Raw genomic sequence first — 21,062 nt, 5'->3', positions numbered from 1 at the left:
TCACAAACCCAAGGTGTGAAGGAATCCCAGCATTCTAAGAGGGTGCTGGTTTGGTGCCGAATGTGGGCTGTGGGAAGAAGCGCAAACTGGGACTTAAGGGCTGTGACAGGGCTACTGGCTGGGGCAGTGGAGTAAGGTCCCTGTCCCAAAGGATGTCAAACTCACCCAGCCCAGACACAAGTTAACACTGGTTTATTTGTCCAATAACGTGGCTGATCTGGTGAAACCAGGCAGGGGCATCAGCAGGCTCAGGCGGAGGTATCAAAGAGGCGCTCAATCATGTCGCCCACCTGCTCCACACGGTACTTGATGTACTTCTCCGGGTTCTTGGTGAAGGGCACGCTGCCATACCTGACCAGACACTGAGGTCGGGGGAAGGCCTAGCCTCTCCCCAGCTCTGCCTCAGGCTAAGGCCCTTCTGATAGGGTGCCCCTGAGTGATGATCCTGTCTGGCCTCACACCAAAGCCCCGGGCACTGGATCTGCCACCCAACCCACCCCGTCTCCGTGTTTTCCTGAAGAAGAGAAGGGCGCAGAGGCCCAGCTGGGGGTGTGGGGACCGCGGGGCGGGAAGGCAGAGATAGGGGCTCACCTGTGCAGAAAGGCCCCGTAGGTCTCCTTGACAATGTTTTTCTGAGCTTGGCGAATCCTGTCCCTCTGCTCTGTGTCGGGAATGGCCCAAGCCTTCTGGATCTTGCACAATTCTTCAAGGCCATCATTGAAGCCCTGACCACCAAAAAGGTGGAAAAAGAAGTGACCCAGAGACAAATGCTTTGGGTCTGTGTGGTCACAACAGCGGCAGCAAGCAGTGGAGGGGAGAGGATCCCGACTCACCTTAAAACGTTCCTTGATCATCTGCCGCTCCTTGTCTCGGAGCTGGGGGCCGGGAGAGAGGGCAGCAAGAGCGTTCCTCAGAGCAGAACCGCCCTGCCCCGCTCCTTTCCCAAACCCCTCAGGCCAGCCCTCCCTCCTGCTGCCCTGATGGCCACAGGCATCCTTTGCTCTCTCATCCCAGCCGGTGGCTTGTCTATTTTTCCCCAGACATTACAGAAAGTACCATACCTGCTAGACACCCCTTCCCAGCCCAGGCCTTCAGCCCACCTTGACTCCCGGTTGGAATACAGGTAGATTCTTCTCAGCGATGTAGTCAGTCACCTTTAACCAACTGCCAGGTGAGAGAGAAGCGGAGGGCAAGAGGAGGGACAGCCTCAGGTAGCTGCTTCTTCCCTGGGGCTGGTTTGTTTTGTTTTTTTAAAATCTCTTTAGCTACTGTGGGGGTGGGGAGGGCAGGAATTGATCTGGGTCACAACTAAGCAAAAGACAGCTGAGATTTTTCCTTGGGAATAGAAAATGTTCAAGCTGCTTGCTTTTAAAATCAAGAACAGGAAACAGAGCAGTCAATAAATTGAACAAATACTATCAACTACACTTCACGTCGATTTCACAGCAAATTAAGACGGAGAAGCAGATGTGGAGGGCAGATAAATGGGAAGGAAGAGGGAGACTGCTCATGGGGAGGATACACACAAAGGGAGAGAGACACACAGAAACCCAAGAGAAAGGAGGACTAGAGAAGCCGAGAGCACTGCCGAGTGAGGCTCAGCCAAGTTCACGTGCTCTTGCTGAGGCTAAACTTCAGCCACATCTTTGACAGCCAGCTCTTCAGCTATTCTTAGCATTCACCCTTGGCAGACTATGCTCTGAAGAGGCTGGCACAGCGGCCCCCGAGGCAGTAGTAAGGGAGGGGGCTTTCGTCTCCACTCCATGAATGTGATTAAAAACAAGTGGTTCACAGGGGAGCAGTTCCCCATTACTGAGCCTACTCCGACTGGGCCCAGGGTCCTGTGGCTCTGAGAAGAAAAAGTGAGAGGTGGGACAGGGGCGGGGAGCGGGAAGGGGCCAGAGTCTCACCTGCGCTGGTAGGTCTGGATCTGGTGCTCGATGTGCTCCCGGTAGGAGCGCTCCGCAGTCTTCTGGGTCACAGCCACCAGCTGGATCAGCTCAGACCTGGGTCAGGTAGGGGAGAGAGTAGAGAATAGAATTGGCTCTCAGGGCACCAGGGCTGCCGGGCTATGCAGCAACACCAGTAGGGCCTGCCTCACACCTCCCTGGATCCTGGGACTGCAAAGGGCAGAGCACTGCCCTCCCCACCTGGACATGCAGAGGGCACAGCCAGCCCTGGGAGGACAGCTGAGAGCCACAGACCAGCACCTGAGGCCACTTACTTCTCCAAGGCCTTGAGGATGTAATTGTAGTTGTTGTGCAGGAAGATGGCGCTCAGAGCAGGGTCCTCATAAACCTTGGACTTGCTCAGCAAGTTCAACTGCAAGTTGCCCAGGACTTTACCTGCACAGGGAAGGATGTGGTCATGCCCACCATGGCAGTCTGACCAAAATGGCTCAATCCCAGGGCCCACAAACCAACTCCTGCCCCTCGCTCCTTGTCCCCCTGCAAGTCCGTGCTCCACAAGCCTCAGGAGCCCTCTGCCCAGCCCCCTTTGGCCCCTGAACCAGAGGTTAGGTTGCAATTCTAGAGGTCGGGGGGCTGGAATAGCAGAAGAGCACAAAAAGGAGAGGGAAGGGAGAAGGCAGGGGACGGGGGCACCCGTGGCTGTCGGCTGTCTAGAGAGCACTCACAGATATAGGTGCTCAGGAGGCGCTTGCTGAACTCGGAGCTGTAGCTGGTGGCTGAAGAACTGGTCTCTGTGAGAGGAGGATTCACGTTATTGCAGTGGTGGCAGCAGCCAAGACCCTCTCTGGCCTTCTCTCAGCCCAACGAGCAACTGAGGAAACCCTGGGAGGGACCTGAGCCTTCCTCTGGCAGAAGGGACGCAGAGGCGCTCAGGGCAGAGCTGGGTGTCTGCTGAGTGACCGGGCTCCCTGCCCGCTGCAGGGAGCACTCCCTTGGACTCTTTCTGGAACCCAGGGCAAGCCCCTCTATGCTGATGAGTGGTGTGCTTAATGAGCTGGCCCATGATTAGCAGGAAGGCTGGCAGGACAGGAATGGGACACCTCCTGCCCTCTGATCCATGCTGGGTGATATTCACAAGGCCCACCTACCCCACTTGTCAGCAGGAGTGGCTTAGAATGGGCTCCCCAGGCCTCTCTCCTTCTCCCCCATTGCCCACCACCTCCTCTACCAGGCCCTTCTGAACAGAGGGGACTGCTGCCTACACAGAGCAGAAGGGCAAGAGGGGAGGGAAGTGGATGGAAGAGGGAGGAGTCCGGCAGGTGCTGGGGCAGCCTGGAGGGTGGGCTCAGGGTGCTGGGCACAGCAGGGTGCTCCCTGGATAAGCTCAGAGACAGAAAGTGGCTGTGCAGGGAGCTGAGAGAGTTGGGAGCACCCTGAAGGAACCCATGTCGCTTCTGACCCCTGCTCTCCAATAGGTCCTGAGCCTGTCCAGGTGCCTCTGTTCCCAGGGAACCTCACCCACGGGGCTTCAGAGGGGGAGGATGGGGCTGCAGAGCCCTCTGCTTACCTCGGGGGTCTAAAGGAATATTGTATGTGTCCCCAAGAACTACGGAGTGAAAAGCAGTGCGCACAGAGGGGAGGGAGGGAGAGACAAAGAAAGGAGAAAGATGCAAAGTGCAAAAACAGGTTAGAAACGGCTGAGTCATCCCGAGTCAAGCAGACCACTCCCCACGACAAAAGAACACAGACAGCAGGACACACCGGGCTGGACCCACTGAAGACCAGGGGACACACAGGAAAGTGGAGATCTGGAGAACTGCAGGCCAGGGGCTGCCCCTTGGCTCCCTGCCCCCAAAATAACGGATGGAAGGAGGGCCTGGGGACCCCAACAAGCCAGCCTGGGCCTCAGTGCTCGGAAATGCCCTCCTCCTCACATGCCAACCTCCTGAGCTCCAGTCCCAGAGCAGCACACAGCAGGAAGACACCAGGCTGGTGCTGAGATGCCAGCCCACCAAAAGGGTCAGCTGTGTGAGACTAATTAGGACAGGCGGACACAAGAGGAGGTAGAGAAATGTGGAAGGAGGGCGGGAGGGGCACCTTCAACAAGCCAGTGCTCTCCAGAGTGAGGCCGGTGGGTCGAAGGAGCCAGAGGGGATGGAGGTTAGGTCAGGAAAAGGCATGGTCAAACCCTGCTTTCCTGATGCTCAGCCCAACCAGCTTGGGGGTCCCACCAAAAGCCACCTCTCCGTCCCACTCCACAGAGCTAGAGGAAATCTCACCCAGGGGTGGCCAGTGCCCCCTGGGGGCCTAACCCCATGTCTCCAGGCAAGAGGGAGGAGTGGGGCAGGGGGCAGGGGGCAGGGGGCAGGGGGCCCCGCTTGGAGATGCCGAGTACCTTGGGAGGCCAGCATGGCGCCCGCCGTCTCCTGGAAGTCCAGGAGCTGCTGCAGGAAGAGGATGGCCTGCGTGGAGAGAAAATGGGTCTAGGAAGAAGGTCAAGGGCAGGACCCAAAGGTTGATCGCCTCACACGATGCACCCCTTCTGACCCTTCTGGGGCAAGTGCAGAGCCAGGGGCCTGCCCAGCGAAAAGGGTAGCTGCAAACTTCAGATTTCACGCTCTGTGTTTGCCCTGCCAGAAAGGCCCTGTCTGCTGCAGACGCTAAGCACTTCACTGTCCATCATGCCATGAGTGCACCGTTCACAAAGGCACTGGCAGCTCTGGGCCAGGCTGGGTCCCCTCCCTGGCCCTCCCCGGCCCTCCCCAGAGAACCCTAGGCGGCACCTACATTGCTTGTGAGTTCGTGTACAGTGCCATCCTTGGGCATGTTGTATTCCTTGTCTGGGTCATTCTGTGGAGAAAAGAGCCAGATTCCCTAAAACAGCTCCCAAGGAGGCCTGGGCACCGCCCCCCCAAGGTTGCCCTGCTCATGGCGCCACTTCCTGGCAGGCAGGTGTCAGGATGCCCCTCAGGCACAAAAGTGAGCAACACAGGACAGGAAAAGTGGGGCAGGAGCTTCAAGCCTGGGGGGCTGTGGAGCCCTGAGAAAGAAATGGAGGCAAGTGGGAAGTGACGGGAGACTAGCAGCACGGCCAACTTCCAGCCCGCCGCCTCTCCTGGAGGCCTGCTCTCTGAAGGAAGTCCCGAGCCAGGTCTCTGGTGGCCTTGCTCACAGCCCTGTGGGGCGACTGGTGACAGTGCAGGGAGGGAGAGCACCTTGATGTTGTCAGCGAAGTCCTCCAGCGCTTTGGCTCCAACGGTCTCCATGGAAGTGATGAGGCTGGGCAGCTTGTTCTTGGTGCTGGCGGCCGTGCCCTGCAGGGAGCACATGGCTGCACAGTGGGCCAGAGCCCCAGCCACTGCCCTCAGCTGCAGGCGTGCGCGGAGCCCAGCTCCTTCCCTGCCCCTCACCTCAGGGGACCGACTCTTCTTCACTCACCCTCTGAGCAGAGGTGTCGGGGCAGAGGACAGGGTTCTCTTGGGGAGGCCACACCAGGCAGCAGGATTCCTCCTCCCCGTGTCCCTAAGGGCTTCCCCACCCACATACCTGGAGCACCTGGTCAAACTCAGGCTTGGTCTGCTTGAGATGCCGCAGGATGGGGAAGACAGTGAGCACCGCAGAGAAGTCATGTCGAACGATGGCCTTCCGGGCGGCGGACACGATGTTCTCCCCCTCAAGCATCAGCCCATCCAGCGCATCCTGAGAGCGGGGCAAGGAGCCAGCTCAGGAAGGGGGTGGAGTGTGAGAGCTGCTTTCCAGGGACAGCGAGGGCACCTGCAGGGGAGTGGGGGAAGCCAGCATGCTGTGGCAGGGAGAGGGCCAAGGAGAGGTGCCGACCAGGACACAGCACCCAGGACAGATTCCCAGGGTGCAAGGTGGAGAAGGTGGCGGTAGTTGAGGGCTACGGACAACAGGCCTGGCCCAAACTCAAGGTTCTGCAAGGGCAGCTCTTGCTGAGGCATCTGGTCAGGGCCAAGGGGCAGGACCTGTATCAGGGAGTCAAAAGTCTTTTTCTGATGGTGCTCAGGGATGACGTCCGTCAGCAGCTGATACTCGCTCTGGGCCAGCTTGACGAAGGCACTGACGCAGTGAATGTAGGCATCGGTCTCCACGTCGAGCATGTCATCTCTCCCTGGGGGGACAGCAGTGCCCCTGAACTGCTGGTCTGGAGGCAGCCAACCTCCCTGGTGGGGGGCATGGGTCTCCCCAGCTCCTGGCCTATGGCCCAGACCGGTAGCAGATGGGGAGGAGGAGGAGGAGTGTTCTGGCAGAAAGTTGAGAGGGCTCCAGCAGGCCTCACCGGGTTTGAGGGGAAAAACAGGGGTTGAGTCCAGCCTTTGTCCTGGCTTCATGTTCAGCTCTGCCATGGACAGTATTTATGATACTAGAGGTGGGGGGAGAAGGATAAAAGGATAAGGAAGGACGATGCCTAAACTGACTTCCTGGATAGGGTATGTCTGACCCCAGGACTGAGGATTCTGAATTGTCCTGGAAAGAGGGCAACCACAGATGGGCAGGCGGCACTGCCCACCTCAAGGAGGCAAGCATCGTGGTCATCCACTTGAGAAAATGCTGGAACTCTAAAGGCAGTTACCAGCCCAGCCAGGACTTCTGGAATGAATAAGGTTGTGGGCAAGGCTAGCTGGCATGGGGTTAAAATTTGGGAAGAGGCAATGTGAGCCTGAGACAGGGAGGGCTCCTCAGTAGTGAGCTGCCCTGGAGGAGACCGGATCCCACTACTGGAGGCTGGGGCCGGGGTGCCTCGAGGCAAACTGGTCCTATGTGCCAAGGGGTGGGCTCTGAGACTCAGAGCCTTGGAGCTGTTGCTGAAGTCAGGTGTTGGGGCTTCCTGCCCTCCAGGGAGCTGCCTTCCCTCTCTGCCTGCTGCCTTCTCCCCTTGGCCCAGCCCCTGAGAGCCAGGCGTGCACTCCCATCTGGAGAGAGGCAAGGAGACCTAGTGCCCAAAAGAGAGAGACTGGAGAAAGAGAGAGGCAGGTAGGCCTGGCCTGTCCTCAGAGCAGAGCGGCCCAGAGCAGGCCATCTGAGGACCGCTGGGAAGGCAGCGGCGGCTGCCCTCGGGCTGGGCTTCGGTACTCACCAGCCAGTGGCCCGTGCTTGTCGTTCAGGGCCTCGGACAGGTGCTTAACTCGGTAATCATGCTCGTGACCTAGCGAGACGTCGGCCGCACAAACACAAGCAGCGTTTATCCAGGGGCCGGGTGGGCTGCCCCTCAGGGGACTGGGAAGAAGCCCTCGATCTCCAGGAGGGGGTGTGTGAGATGGGGTGTAGGGCAGGGGCATTGACTGGGGAGGGCTCTGAGCCCCTCCTCTGCCTCAGACCACCTTGGGAACAGCCGTTTCAAGCCTGACATGCAGTGCCCCCGACCTTCCTTGGGAGGTGGTTTCCCCAAGCCTGGAGGCCAAGAGAAAGCTGCAGGAGGACCAAGGAGGCCTCTGAAGAGCTTCCAGCAGCTGCGGAGAATCTGATGCTAGGCCCAGCAGGTTTACTCAGATCACCATATTTGGGGAGAGACTCAGTTAGAGAAATGTCACTGCTGAGTGAATGGGATGGCCCTTTTTTTTGTCCCCCAGCATCATTCTTTAGAAGGAGGGTCAGGTCCACCAGGGCACGGCTGTCCTTCCTCTGACAGGAGGTAGGGACATGGCCTACAGGCTGCCTGTCCCCCTGTGGCCCATACTCCCATTTCTAAAGTTGGGGGTGGAGGCGAGTGGTCAGGAGGCCTACGCTGGCTTGGTCCTGCCACTGCTGGTCTGAGCGTGAAAGGGCTGTCCACCACAAAGAACTTTCTCTGAGTTCAAACAGGAGACAAGGACAGAGACAGGTAGGGGGAGGGGTGGGAAGCCTCAGGGAGGGCAGAGCTGCCGTCAGCCAGACAGGACAGGCCGAGGGCCACACAACCTGTCCCTGCGCCAGCTGGCGCTGGTGGCACCAGGGACTGCAGTTCCCACCCCTGCTCCCACTCAGGGTTTCCCCAGCGGCCCTCCTGGGGTGGAGGCTCTGCCCTGCCACGTGAGTGGACACACGGTGGAGGAGGAGGGAGCAGGAGAGGAACACAGGGTGATTACCTTCCAGAGGAATGAGGTTAGAGCCCCCCTTTTTCCCATCTAGACCATGCTGGGAATACTGTTTCAGAAGATTCTGAGCCTTACGGATCGTCCCTGTCACCAGAGCCACACAGAGAGGAGATAAGAAGACCTAGGAAATGAGTGAGAGAAAACAGCAGCGGCCCTCCACCTGCCCCCCAGGCCCCAGACCCGGCCCCCAACAGTGAGCATGCCCCCGGAACCATCTCCCCCAGCAGGCCCTTCCCCAGGACCACCGGAGACCCTGCAAAGATGAAGGAAAGGATACATTTCGTTCCCTAAAGGCAACTCCTGACTCTGCTAGTGACCCCCACTGTTCTGGACTGAGTTCATTTCAGGAAGTGCAGAGGGTGAAGGAGATGAGGGGGCAAAGATCCACGGAAGAAGCCAAAAATAAAACCTACTACTGAGTGGCATTTAAATCAGAATAGACGAGGCTCAGAGTGGAGGGCCTAGTGACAAGCTCTCACACTCAGAGGGCACGAGCAGGTTGGCAGAGGCTGGGGGAACCAAGAAGCCGGCAAGCCCTCGGCCCGGCCCTACACTCCAGGCAGAGTTCTCTGGGCATGCTCAGTGTTGGGACGTGGCCAAATGGCAGTCAACAGAAAGCAGAACCAAGAGTTGGTGAGATGGGACTGAGCTTCCCGGGAGAGCACTGCCCAGGACGGAAGGCGTGGAGACCCAGAGGCAGCCTGGCCCCACACACCAAAGTTACCGAACCACCAAGGCAACTGGAAAAAACTCAAAAGCCAAGAAGGGGTTAACAGAAGCCACCACACAGAGAGCAGAAGGAGGGCAGGGTGCAGAGGAAAGGGTGCGTGCTCTTGGCACAGGGGAAAAAAATAACAGTTAATATCACAGGTGAAAACAATGAAAACAAAAGGCAGTGCCCACAGCCTCCCAGGTCAGCCACTCCTGTGGGAACAGACATCTCAGGGCAGAAAATGTGGGGAATGAAAACAGCACTGAAACAGACAAGACAGCTGCCTGGTTAATAACATGTACTGGGGGAGGGGAGCCACCCATGAGCGTAACCCTGGTCCTTCTTCCCTGGAGATTCCCGTCCTCCCTCCCCTGAGTCTCTGAACATAGCGAGGCTGCTTGGGTCCTGGTAGCTCCCCAAAAGCCTAGGGGAAACGGAGACAGGGACAGGGTCCACAGTGGCTCCTTTCTTTCTGTTTGTACCATACCACAATTAGCTACTAATGACCAAGTTCGGGCCCCGGCTCAGCATCTGTCTCGCTACGTTCTCCCCCTTCGGTGAGCAGCCTGCTAACGAGCGAATCAGATTCCTGCTCCACAACCCACCAGGAGCAGATGCGTCTGCTGGGCCTTTAGGAGCCTAGCCAGCACATTGGTATGGATGTGGGTCGGGGACACTGATCCAGCAGCTGCCAAACCCATCAGGCGACCAATTACCACAGATGACCCTGAGGTTGGTGTTTCATTACCCACTGAGGCATCCCTGCTCCTCTCCTCAGAGCCAGGAACTGATGTCCTGGGACCTGATTCCTAGTTCCTGGCATCAGTCCTGAACCCAGCAGCTCCTGACAACTCTCGAAACCCTACAGAAACGACAGGGACCCTCACAGCCAGAGTTTTCCTCTTGGGATTATAAGCCAAGGATGTATTAGGTCCACTGTGAGCCCCCTGAGATCAGATCACTCCTCCCAGGAATGCCCTGTCCCTGCATGGCCAGCCAGCACTCTTGGGGCAGTGCAAATCCTGGGACCTCCAATGGGCCCATCAGAGAAGAGACAGAGGGGAAGAGAGCACAGACCAGCCGAGGCGCAGGCAGCCTCGTGGTCTCTCAGAGACAAGCCCCTGCCAATGCACAGAGAGGGACCGACGCTCGTGTAGACAGCTTCAGCCATGCAGGCCAGCTTAGTAGGGTTACTCTTTATGGCAGGTTTTCTGGGGGGCAGCCAGGATATTCCCCTTGGAGGGGAGAAGGCAGTGCACTTCCTGCTGGGCCCCCAGCTTCCCCAATGTTCTACTCGCTTGTGCGCCTGAGGGCCGCCTCCTCTCTGCCATTTCTGCAAACCCTAAACAAAGGCCTGAGGAGGAGCAGGTGCTCTTGTTGCATGTGAACAGATATTTTGCTCTTTGAGGGGCACGGGCAGGTAGGGAGAATGACGAAATGAAGGGTGTAAGCTCTACACAAAGTCACTGTCCTGGGGGCTAGGTTCCCAGGCCATGCCGGGGCATGAGCCGCAGTAGCAGTGGGCAGGGCTGGCTAAGGGGGGAGCAGCTCCTGGCTTCACTGGCTTTCTCTCCCTGGTGCTGCCTGCAGCAGGTCCTCACCCTGGAATTTCCCAGCCTCTCCTTGAGCCAAGGGCAACATCTCTTCACAGCCAGAGATGGCCAGGCTTACCAAGCTGCGGCTGACACCCAGGGACGCTGTTTACCTGGAGCACAGACTACAGGGGACATGATGATGGGGAGAAGGACAGACAGTGAGTTGTTCACCCAGGACACCAACGACCCATAGCCCAGGCCTCTCCCACCTCAACACTCCGCCCTCGACTTTCCCGCTGCGAGGCACGGACTTCCCATGATTAAGTTCTCCAGAGAGGATGGTCGGATTGTTTTTCCTTCCTAGATCAACTCTGAAAGTATAAACCCTCCCCGATCCACTCCTCAGCTACGCATCACTTTAAGCCAGCCTGGCCTTCTGGAAGGTGAAGGCTGCAGTGCCTGACCCTGTCCCATCTCACGGTCTTTGGCTGCAGCAGCATGCCTGGTCTCCTGACAGGACAAAAGAGGGAGGGGAAGGGGGCCCAGCAAGTGCCTCTGCCTGGACACCCTGTCACCCGCCTCTCATGTCTTGGGATCCTCCCCCGCCCGATTCCAAAGACGTTTATGTAACCCTCAGACTCCTCTGGGTAGAAGGAAGAGCCTCACTCGACGAGGCCTGGGGTGGGGTCGTTGCTTTCTGTCTTGTTTATATACAGTGGGGATCACCATGAGCTCTGGAGGGGCCGGCACTGCTAACCCCAGGGCGGCCAAAAGCAAGCCAGATCCCCTGCAGCCTTCTGGCTGGTGCTTAATGGGCCAGGGTCAGGCTCACCTGGCCTCTTGACAGGCTTCTTGGTGGGCGTGTCCTTCCTCTTGTTGGGGATAGCAGGGGAGTAAGGAACGCCAGAGGAGGAACTGCTCTTCCGGAAATGCTCCTTCAGGCCTTTGATGGAGCGGTCCAGCTGGCTAGAGCGAATCTGGTAGTAGACGTTCATGAAATCTGAGGAGAGATGGGGCGACAGAGGTATGAGCAGGGCCCCTGCCTCTGCCTTGCCACGGGAGCCCCCTTCCCCTCTGGATGCAGCTCACAGGGCAGCACAGGAGGCTGCTATTTCTGTCCGCTGACCCCTTCCTTGGATCTGCTCTGGCTCCTAGCCACCCACGTGGCCTTGTCCCAAATCAGGCAGAGGAAAGATAATTAGTTGGAAGTTTTGAACATAAGGTGTTTTAGATAAAAAATAGACAGTTAACATCCTGATTCGACTTGGTACGGGTTAAAAGGTGCGAGCAGGGGTCCAGCCCGGTGGCACAGCGGTTAAGTTCGCATGTTCCACTTCTCGGCAGCCCAAGGTATGCTGGTTCGGATCCCGGGTGTGGACATGGCACGGCTTGGCATGCCATGCTGTGGTAGGCGTCCCACATATAAAGTAGAGGAAGATGGGCACAGAGGTTAGCTTAGGGCCAGTCTTCCTCAGCAAAAAGAGGAGGATTGGCACCAGTTACCTCAGGGCTAATCTTCCTCAAAAAAAACAAAAAACAAAAAACAAAACAACAAACTATGGGCCAGCCCAGTGGTGCAGCGGTTAAGTTTGCATGTTCTGCTTCTCGGCGGCCTGGGGTTTGCCAGTTCAGATCCCAGGTGCGGACATGGCACTGCTTAGCAAAAGCCATGCTGTGGTAGGCACCCCACGTATAAAGTAGAAGAAGATGGGCACGGATGTTAGCTCAGGGCTAATCTTCCTCAAAAAAAAAAAGATGTGAGCAATTTATAGGAGGCAAAGAGACAACAAATGCCAGTGAATGAAAAAACACACCAGGTTTAGCCATTAACGAAGTGCAAATTTTAAAAAAATTAGCCCTACTACATAGCTAAGATAAATAAAATTAATGGAGAACAAATAGCTGCGGCAGTGTCGACAGGTGTGTTGATTGGCCCCGTCCACCTGGAGAGGAACTCGTGACAGCAGGAAGGTCACAGAGCTGTTCGGACACTTCCGTCTGACAATTGCACTTTTGAGAAACACCTCAAAGAGCTCCCTAAACAAGAAAAGCAATTCACACAAGTGTGCTCACTGCAGCACTATTCATCAATAGTGGAAAACTGGAAAGTCCAAAAATGCAAACAAGTGAGGAAAACCCAGGGACACCGTGGTACATTTCAGCAGCCCCCAACAAATATGTCACAAGGAACCCCAAGGTAAAAAATGGACCAAATCTGGAGCCGGCCCCATGGCTGAGTGATTAAGTTCGTGCCCTCTGCTTTGGCAGCCCAAGGTTTCATTGGTTCAGATCCTGGGTGCAAACCGACACACCACTCATCAGGCCATGCTGAGGTGGCGTCCCACATAGGAGGACCAGAGGCACTCACAACCAGAATATGTAACTATGTACTGGGGGGCTTTGGGGAGAAGAAGGAAAAAAAAAATGGATTGGCAACAGATGTTAGCTCAGGGCCAATTTTTAGGAAAAAAAAAGAAAAGAAAGTAGTGTCACAACAGATTCTGCACCATTAAAACAAACAAAAAAATGGACCAAATCACAGAGGCTCTGGCTGAAGGGCACTGAAGGGTCTCGAGGTTGTCCTCTGCCTCCTTCTTATCCTGAGGGAGCCCCTAAAAACCTCCTGCTGAGCCCCAGGTGCCCCCTAGCACAGCTCATGGGCCACAGACTTATTCCTGTGGTCAATACATGGCAGCCCTGAGATCTATCACCACGCAGTCCTCAAGGGAAGGCAGAGATAATTGTAATGCATACTAATAACTTGGTGTGTGTACACACTAACAAATTAACAAACAGAAGAAGAGTTTGGAGGGCTAAAAAGCTTAAAATTGAATACTTACTGGACTTTTTATTTTCTAAAATTTTTGCTTAACTCAAAATTATTTTTTTTAAATCCTAGGACTTGCTAAAGAAATGATGATACCACCACGCCATGGAATATTATGCAGCTGTTAAAAAGAATGAAGCAAATCTACACGTACTGATACGGAACAATCTCAAGGCATTTCACTACGTTAAAAACCAAAACTAGGGGGCTGGCCCCTTGGCCAAGTGCTTAAGTTCACGCGCTCCACTTTGGTGGCCCAGAGTTCACCAGATCAGATCCTGCACCGCCAACCTACACAGTGCTCATCAAATCATGCTGTGGTGGTGTCCCACGCAGAAGAACTAGAATGACCTACAACTAGGATGTACAACTATGTACTGGGGCTTTGAGGAGGAAAAAAAAGAGGAAGATGGGCAACAGATGTTAGCTCAGGGCCAATCTTCCTCACCAAAAAGCACACCTTTAAAAAAATAAATAAAATAAAAACCAAAAAACAAGCAATTGTAGGACAGCGTTTAGTAGGGCCCCCTCCATTTGGGAAGAAGAGGATACACACATATTTATATTGTCTCTCACACACACACACACAGTTGCAGAAAGATTTTTTGGAAGGGGTATAAATAAACCTTAACAGTGCTCATCTTTGGGTTATGATATTGTAGGCATCAGGAAAGGGGGGAGATGGATTCTTACTTTTCACCTAAGGTTTTCTGTACTATTTGAATTTTTCGTGTGTGTGTGAGGCAGATTGGCCCTGAGCTAATATCTGTGCCTATCTTCCTCTATTTTGAAGGTGGGGTGCCGCTACAGCATGGTTTGACGAGTGTTGTGTAGGTCTGCACCTGGGATCTGAACCCACAAATGCTGGGCCGCCAAAGCGGAGTGCGCCAACCTAACCACTACACCACTGGGCCAGCCCATGAGACTTTTAGAACTAATAAAAAAAATGTAAAGAAACAGGAAAGTGAGTTATATAAAGAAAAGCTTGATTTGGCTAGATTCACAATTTGATACATAAGCTGTAGATTTATTGCTCATATTGTTTCCTATTAAACTTCTTTTTATTAAAAAAAAAACAAACCCAGACAGATTAAAGAAATAAAGGGGAAAAAAATCCCATCCCCTCCGGCCCTGCCGTGGGCCCCACCGCCTGGGCCACCTCACCTTGGTTGCGGCCGTATTCCACCAGCCAGCGGGAGATGCGGATCACGTCCTGGAGCACGCTCTCAGGCAGGTGCTCCAGGGGCACGTCCTCCTGGACCTCCAGCTCGTCCTCGCCACTGATCAGATCCAGGATGAGCACCGGGGAGACGACCTTACTGTGCCGGGTCATCAGGCTGCGGAACTCAGACTCCAGCGACTCCTTCCCCCGCTCAAACAGCAGCTTCTACAGGGCCGACAGGAGGAAGGAAGCTGCTTCAGCATTCAGCTAGCCCTCGCCTTCTCCTCGCCTCCTCCACCTTCCTGACTCTGGGCCTCGGCCCTCCTCTGCCTTCACTTCCTTTAACCCAGAGAAGAACCGCCGGGAAGCCTTCCTTGATTATTTCTTTACCTCATGTTCTCTCAAAATATATGTGCCTAGGTGAAACCCAGGGTTTTACAACAAGTAGGTGCTTCATAAATATCGGCTGATATTTTCTCTTAACTGTCGCACTTTAAACTCTCTTCTTGTTAGCAAAGTGTAGACAAAAGAAAAAACAGATAAATAGGACCATGTCAAATTAAAAACTTGTGTTGCAAATGATACCATCAAAAAAGTGAAAAGACAACCCACAGAATGAGAGAAAATATTTGCAAATCATGTATCTGATAAGGGACAGGTATCCAGAACATATAAAAGAATGAGAATTATATGTTTTTCATTTGCTTATAGAAAACATGAGCACGGCTTGATGAGCAGTGTGTAGGTCCATGCCCAGGATCCGAACTGGCAAAACCCAGGCCACCAAAGGGGAGCGCATGAACTTAACCACTACACCACCAGGCTGGCCCCCAAATATCCTCATTTCTGAGGATGTGGACCAGGATGGGAGAAGAGTTGGGAAGCACTGTTCTAAGCAAAAGCTTTCTGGGTGGGAGAAAAGCCAGTTTCTCATCTTTGTTCCTCTGCCCACTCCCTCTTCTGGGCAAGAGACACACCTAAGGGCTAGAACTGTGGTGCCACCAGGAAGGTGCCAGGGGACTGGTCCACGTGGCCCTTCCTCTAATCCCCCTCATCCCCTCGGATGTCTGCACCTCTGCTCTCACCATTTCTCCCGTCTGCATTCTCTCCTTTCCTCAATGTGTTGAACAATCCTTACTTCCCAGCCTTCCTCCAACTTGCTCTGGTGACCTACTTATCCCAATACGTGAACACAAAGATAAAACACAAAAAAATCAAACACAGGGGCTGGACTGTGGCCGAGTGGTTAAGTTCACACGCTCCACTTCAGCGGCCCAGGGTTTCGCCAGTTCAGATCCTGGATGTGGACATGGCACCGCTCATCAGGCCATGTTGAGGCGGCGTCCCACACGCCACAACTAGAAAGACTACAACTAGGATATACAACTATGTCCTGGGGGCTTTGGGGAGAAGCAGCAGCAGCAGAAAAAAGATCAGCAACAGATGTTAGCTCAGGTGCCAATCTTAAAAAAAAAATAGTTAAAATGATAAATTTTATATTATGTACTTTTTACCACAATAAAAAAGACACAGGGGCCAGCCCTGTGGCCGAGTAGTTAAGTTCGTGCGCTCCGCTTCGGTGGCCCAGGGTTTCACCGGTTCGGATCCAGCGGAAGGCGGATCCACATCGCTGGAGCGTGGACATGGCATCACTCATCAGGCCATGCTGCGGCGGCATCCCACATGCCACAACCAGAAGGACCCGCAACTAAAATATGCAGCTATGTACCAGGGCTATTTGGAAAGAAAAAAGCAGAAAAAAAAAAAAAAAAGAAGATTGACAACGGTTGTTACCTCAGGTGCCAATCTTTTTTTTTAACATTTTATTTTATTTTTTTGAGGAAGATTAGCCCTGAGCTAACATCTGCTGCCAATCCTCCTCTTTTTGCTGAGGAAGACTGGCCCTGAGCTAACATCCGTGCCCATCTTCCTCTACTTTATATGTGGGACACCTGCCACAGCATGGCCTGCCAAGCGGTGCCATGTCCGCACCCGGGATCTGAACCAGCGAACCCTGGGCCGCCGAAGCAGAACATGTGCACTTAACTGCTGCACCACTGGGCCGGCCCCGCCAATCTTTAAAAAAACAAAAAAAAAAGGCAGTTATAAAAATCAAGTCTTAAATTGATATCTTATATGTAATTTATAATTTAGTTAAATTATAAAAATATATAGCTGTAATTCCTTGAGCAGAGGTCTTAATGCCTACAGCATGTGTACTGTATTCTATAGCTCTGTTTATTCTACTATATTCTCCTTTAAACTGGTCCAGTATCCCTCAGGAGACCAGGGCATGGACTGGCATCCTCAAACCTCTCATACCACTGTGCTGGCTCCTTACCACTTTGTTGAGCTCTGGGCTGTCTGGGCTGTTGTCCTGGAAATACTCCACAGCCTTCTGAATCTTGGCCATACTTCCCAGGTACTCTTCCAGCCTGCCTGTGGGGCTGGGAAGGAAAAGAGCTGAATCAGCCTGGGTGGATGGAAGATGAAGAGGAAAGACCAAGGGAATGGTATTTGGAAGGGGAAGAAGAGAATTAACATAGGGGACTCCAGGCTCAAATATATTCTACCACTCCCTTCTAAGACCTCGGGCTGCTGGTCCAGGAGGCGTTAGGAATGTGACCCTCTGGCCCTGGCTCACCCCTCCCTGATGATCTTCTCAGTGTCACTGGCCACATGGTAGTAGCTGATGACGTGGTCCAAGCAGGATAGAGTTTTCTCGACATTCTCCTGCAGCCGCTGCAGGTTCTCTGTTTGCTTGTGCACAGGGATGATGGAGTTCTCCAGCTTCATAAGGCGGCTCTCAAAGGACGAGAGGATAGACACCTGCAGGGGGATGCACCATGCTCTTCAGGCCTCAGGGTGGTCCTAGCACTGCTCCTGCCATTTTGCTGGTTTTCTAGGCACTAAGCTCCATGACAAGAGAGACAGGGTGTACCTGTTCACCACGGAATCCCCAGCACCTACCATGTGCCTGGCACATAGGAGGTAGTCCAAATAAATTGGTCGAAATTTGATTGGAAGGCAAGCCAAACATTAAATTAATTCCTCCTAAGATAATCACCCCAGGGTGGCTTCCCTTCCACCGTCTGAAGCCAAATCTCAATTTCTGTTCTCTCTGAAGGTTTCCTAGACTGAAGAGGAAGTAGTTTCATACTGAGTAGCCTCAAATGCATTGCTGTTACCTTCAAAACTCTCTCTCCCTAAGGGTGAATCTCATTAAATAAGGACTAGTGTTACCACACAAAATTGGGGTCCTCCTACCGGAAGTGCATAAAAAGCCAATTAGTACGGCATCAGGTTTTGGGAAAAGAAAACAGCTTTACTGATAGATCAATCTGCAAGGAGACAAGAGTTATATGTGCTCAGATCTGTCTCCTCGATCCAGGGTTTGGGGCAAAGTTTACGAGATGAAGGGCAGGGTGGTCTGAAGTGTGGAGACAGACAATTGAAGGCAAGAAGTGAGGTAATCGGTGATCTGTGCAAGCGTGGTCAAGCTTCATGGCTCTTCACAGGACGCATGTTCACAAAATGGCCGTGTTAGTACGATCTAAGGGAGCAGTTTTCAGCCCCCTGACGTCAAAAGGGTCACACAGCGGGCATTTGTGCAGGCCCAGTTGATGAGTTGGTGGTCTTAACCAGCCTGAACTGGACAAGGGGGGACTTTCAGTTCCTGAAAGACAATTCTTAATTACTCTGTTGATAAGATGGGGTCAGCTGAACTGGTCCTGCTAGGCCTGTGGTTACACGAGGACTTTGTGATTCTGTTACTAAATATATTTCCAAGTTCGTATCCACTCAGTTTTTGCTTTTCCAGTATCCTCTAGGAATAAGGAAGGAAACTCATATTTATTGAGTACCTACAGTATACCAGGTACTGTGCAAGAGGTGTTCCCAGGCATCACTTCTATGACCTTCATAGACACACTGGGAGGTTGGCACTGTCTCTGTTTTGGCAGATGAGTTAACTGAAGCTCAGAGTCATGTGTCAGGAGCCACAGTAAGTGGAAAGGTGAGGACTAGACCCCAGATCTGTCTCCCTCTACCCTTAAAACCCTCTGGGGTGAAAGCTGAGTTTTCTTTGCCTTCAGTAATCTCAGAAGTGGTAACCCTGTCATCCTACCGTCACTTGAATTGGGGATGACACATGGCCAGTAGCCAGCCCACCTAAGTCAGTCTCACTAAATGTTTGTGGAAGGAGAGAAGGAACAATGGAGAACTTAGAAAGCAGAAAGTCCAGGCCAGCAGGGGCTGCAGCATCCTCAGTCAAGGGGCGGACAAAGGGGAAGAGAGCTGGGTAAGAGAGAAACCCACACATTACCACAGTCAGTCCCCAGGCCTTATGCACCAGAACCACTGGATCGTAGGGCTCACTTCCAGGGTCTGGAGGCCTGTCTGCCCCTCCCAGCTGAGGGGTTACGCACCATGTTCTTGGTGAGCTGGTCGCTCTTCTCCAGGCTGTCTCGGATGAAGGACAGCGTCTCCTCCTCCTAGGGGGAGCGGAGAGGAGGACATCACCAGAAGCCAGAGGCTAAAGGAGATCACCGCATCGGGGCCCCACGGCCTCACTCCCGCCCCATCTCCTCGCAGGGAGTGCCCCCTCCCACCACTGCCCCCTCCCTGAGTAGATGCCCGGGCCCAGATCTCGGTCCTTCCCTTTCCTCCTCTCCCGCCTCTCCAGTCCCACCTGCTTCAGTTTGTCCTCGATTTCCCGGCGCCGGGCGGACGCCTCCTGCGGGGGGATCATCGCTTCGGCCCTGCAGCTCCCACTCCCCAGTATCTTGTCTGTGTGCCCTCTGAGCTCCCGTCCCTGTCACACCCACTTCCGCCCTTGGCCCCGCCCCGAGGGCGAGCCTGTGGTGCCATGTTGGGAGTGGCAGAAGGAAACGCGCCTGCGCGGAGCTCAGTAACGGGCCGGGGCAGGTGGCCATCTTGGGTGTGGCTGGAAGGTGTAATCAGGTTTCACCTCAGCGCAGGTTCCCTGCCTCATCAGAGAAGGTTCTGGAGATGGGTATGTTCCGCGCTGGAAGGACTGTTACAGCTCACTTGCTGTCCTCGTTGGAAGGCTGACTCTTTTGACAAAAGTCACTGACGATTTCGTGTCTCCAGATGTCATTCTGGGTCTAAGCACCGATGTCGTTTTCACCACAGAGCTTTTCACACAGTAGGCGCCTAATGTGTGACCATTTGATGAGCCAGGGGCTTGTGTAGGCATTTCTCCTTTCGGCCCTATATTACCCTGTGTGCAAGCCCTGGGCTGGAGGCTAGGTACAGAGCGGTCTCCCGCAGCCCCGGTGGCCTGCATAACCATAATCCTGACTTGAGTGGGGCCCAGCCAAGCTCCTGGGACTGGCGGAGTCCTGGGAGCATTCACTCCTGTTTTGGAGAGAGCTGTATGGTTTTATTTGTTGGGATGAGAACCAGGTGGTGGCAGAGAGGTGGCTTCTGCTGGAAGCTTACTTAGATCTGGAAGGGGAAGGCAGAAAGATCCTCCGCTTGTCAGAGGGATTGGGGCCCAGGTGGTGGTGTCAGTTAAGGAGAGACTGAGGCCTGCCTGCAGGTATTCAGACACATGGGGAGGATTTCCTACAAGGGCTTTGGGGAAATCAGAAAGGCTAGGAGGGGTGGGAAGGCCCCTTCCCCAGATCTCCAAAACATCCTAACTCGTCTGCTCAGAGTCTCTAATAACCACAGCTCCAGGGGAGGGGAGGGGATGCCCCTGGATCAGGCTCCTGCAGGGCTGGATGTTCTGGATTCACCACAGGACCCAACTCCTGCAAACCTAGAGTTCGTCCTTCCCCCATTCCTTCCCTGCCCACCCTGCCTCTAGCCCCAGCCCCAGTCCTTGGAGAAGGAAATGGCCAGGCAGCTTTGCTCAGTCCCTCTGCAGATCCCACATCCAGGCACAGGAAGGTAGACAATGAGGCCTGTGCTGGTGAGTGACAAGGTTTGGGGGAACCAAGTGCCCCCAGGAACCAGCTCCTCAAAGAGGAGGAAGAAATGGGACAGAGAGCCTGGAGAGGGATTGGGGAGCTCTTCTGCTGGGACAGGAGGACAACTTCAGATGTAGTGGGTGGCTCTGACAGTGGTGATGGAGGAAATATCCAGGAGTCGCCGCCCTGCCGCAGATGGGGGAGATAAAAAGGCAGACTCGCTGTGTAAGGATACCTGGCATGATTTTGCTGAAGTGGTCCTTGTGGCGTCCTAAGTGAAGGGAAAAGTTTAAACTCTTAGGCACCACACTCCAGAATCGGTGGCCTAGAGGGCTGCGGTGGAAAGGGCTTTGGACTCAGATGGACCAGCCCGGAGAGCCTCAATCAGCACTTAACGTCTCTGAATAGCACCTAGCCCATAATAGATGCTCAAGAAAAATATGGATAACATCTTGCTCTGTAGGTCTTAGGTACAAACACATACTTTGTACAATATCATTGCATTTTTGTAATAAACTATATATGCGTGTGCTTTGTTTTGTATTTCCTCAGATTTCACTATCTAAGTGGAATTTGGTTGCTAGCTACCATGTATTGAGAGCTTTCTGTTTGCCCATCTCTGTTACAAACACCATCCTCGTGTTTTGTCTAATCCTCACAATAAACTTACAAGTCAGGCACAGCTGCCCTCTCCCTTCCGCAGATGAGGAAGCTCAGGTTCAGAGAGGTCAGCTGCACTGAGTCAACACAGCTGGCCGGGAGAGGGTGCAGCCGAGGCTGTTTTCTGCCCTCCATGCTGGGTAGCTCAGGAGTCTTGTTTGTTGTCATGCAAAGCTGCCAATCTGATTTTCAAGAAAATCCAGGTTATATTTACGGAAACCATAT

General features: G+C 54.0%; 1 protein-coding gene across 8 annotated transcripts; it reads right to left on the bottom strand.

The window, feature by feature from the left end:
* Nucleotides 1–175: 175 nt before the first annotated feature.
* On the bottom strand, nucleotides 176–21,062 carry EXOC7 (exocyst complex component 7). 8 transcript variants are annotated; one of them, XM_005597131.4, is made up of 21 exons: nucleotides 18,932–19,085; nucleotides 18,669–18,734; nucleotides 16,886–17,070; nucleotides 16,583–16,688; nucleotides 14,244–14,466; nucleotides 11,085–11,252; nucleotides 7,997–8,089; nucleotides 7,009–7,077; nucleotides 5,897–6,042; nucleotides 5,457–5,609; nucleotides 5,126–5,224; nucleotides 4,698–4,760; nucleotides 4,306–4,372; nucleotides 3,478–3,516; nucleotides 2,636–2,701; nucleotides 2,225–2,345; nucleotides 1,911–2,006; nucleotides 1,101–1,164; nucleotides 834–875; nucleotides 592–725; nucleotides 176–351 (listed from the first exon to the last, which is right to left on the bottom strand). In XM_005597131.4, the coding sequence occupies exons 1-21, from the start codon at nucleotides 18,989–18,991 to the stop codon at nucleotides 249–251; spliced, it is 2,163 nt and encodes a 720-aa protein (XP_005597188.2). In that variant the 5' UTR covers nucleotides 18,992–19,085; the 3' UTR covers nucleotides 176–248. The 8 variants fall into 8 exon arrangements, with proteins under 8 accessions (XP_005597188.2, XP_003362524.2, XP_005597189.2 ...); XM_003362476.5 differs by lacking the exon at nucleotides 3,478–3,516; XM_005597132.4 differs by lacking the exon at nucleotides 7,009–7,077.

This window comes from Equus caballus, chromosome 11, assembly GCF_041296265.1.
Source record: "Equus caballus isolate H_3958 breed thoroughbred chromosome 11, TB-T2T, whole genome shotgun sequence".
Classification (NCBI taxonomy): domain Eukaryota; kingdom Metazoa; phylum Chordata; class Mammalia; order Perissodactyla; family Equidae; genus Equus; species Equus caballus.
The sequence above is the reverse complement of the archived record's forward strand: the minus strand, read 5'-3'. Positions and strand labels throughout refer to the sequence as shown.

Bases quoted from the DNA above. Each gene is read 5' to 3' on its own strand.
- EXOC7 (XM_005597131.4), bottom strand. From the start codon at position 18,991: ATGATCCCCCCGCAGGAGGCGTCCGCCCGGCGCCGGGAAATCGAGGAC. The intron at 4,761-5,125 runs GTGCTCTCCCTC...TTTTCTCCACAG, and splicing joins ACTTCGCTGACAACATCAAG to AATGACCCAGACAAGGAATA. The intron at 2,007-2,224 runs GTAAGTGGCCTC...TACCTGACCCAG, and splicing joins ATCCTCAAGGCCTTGGAGAA to GTCTGAGCTGATCCAGCTGG.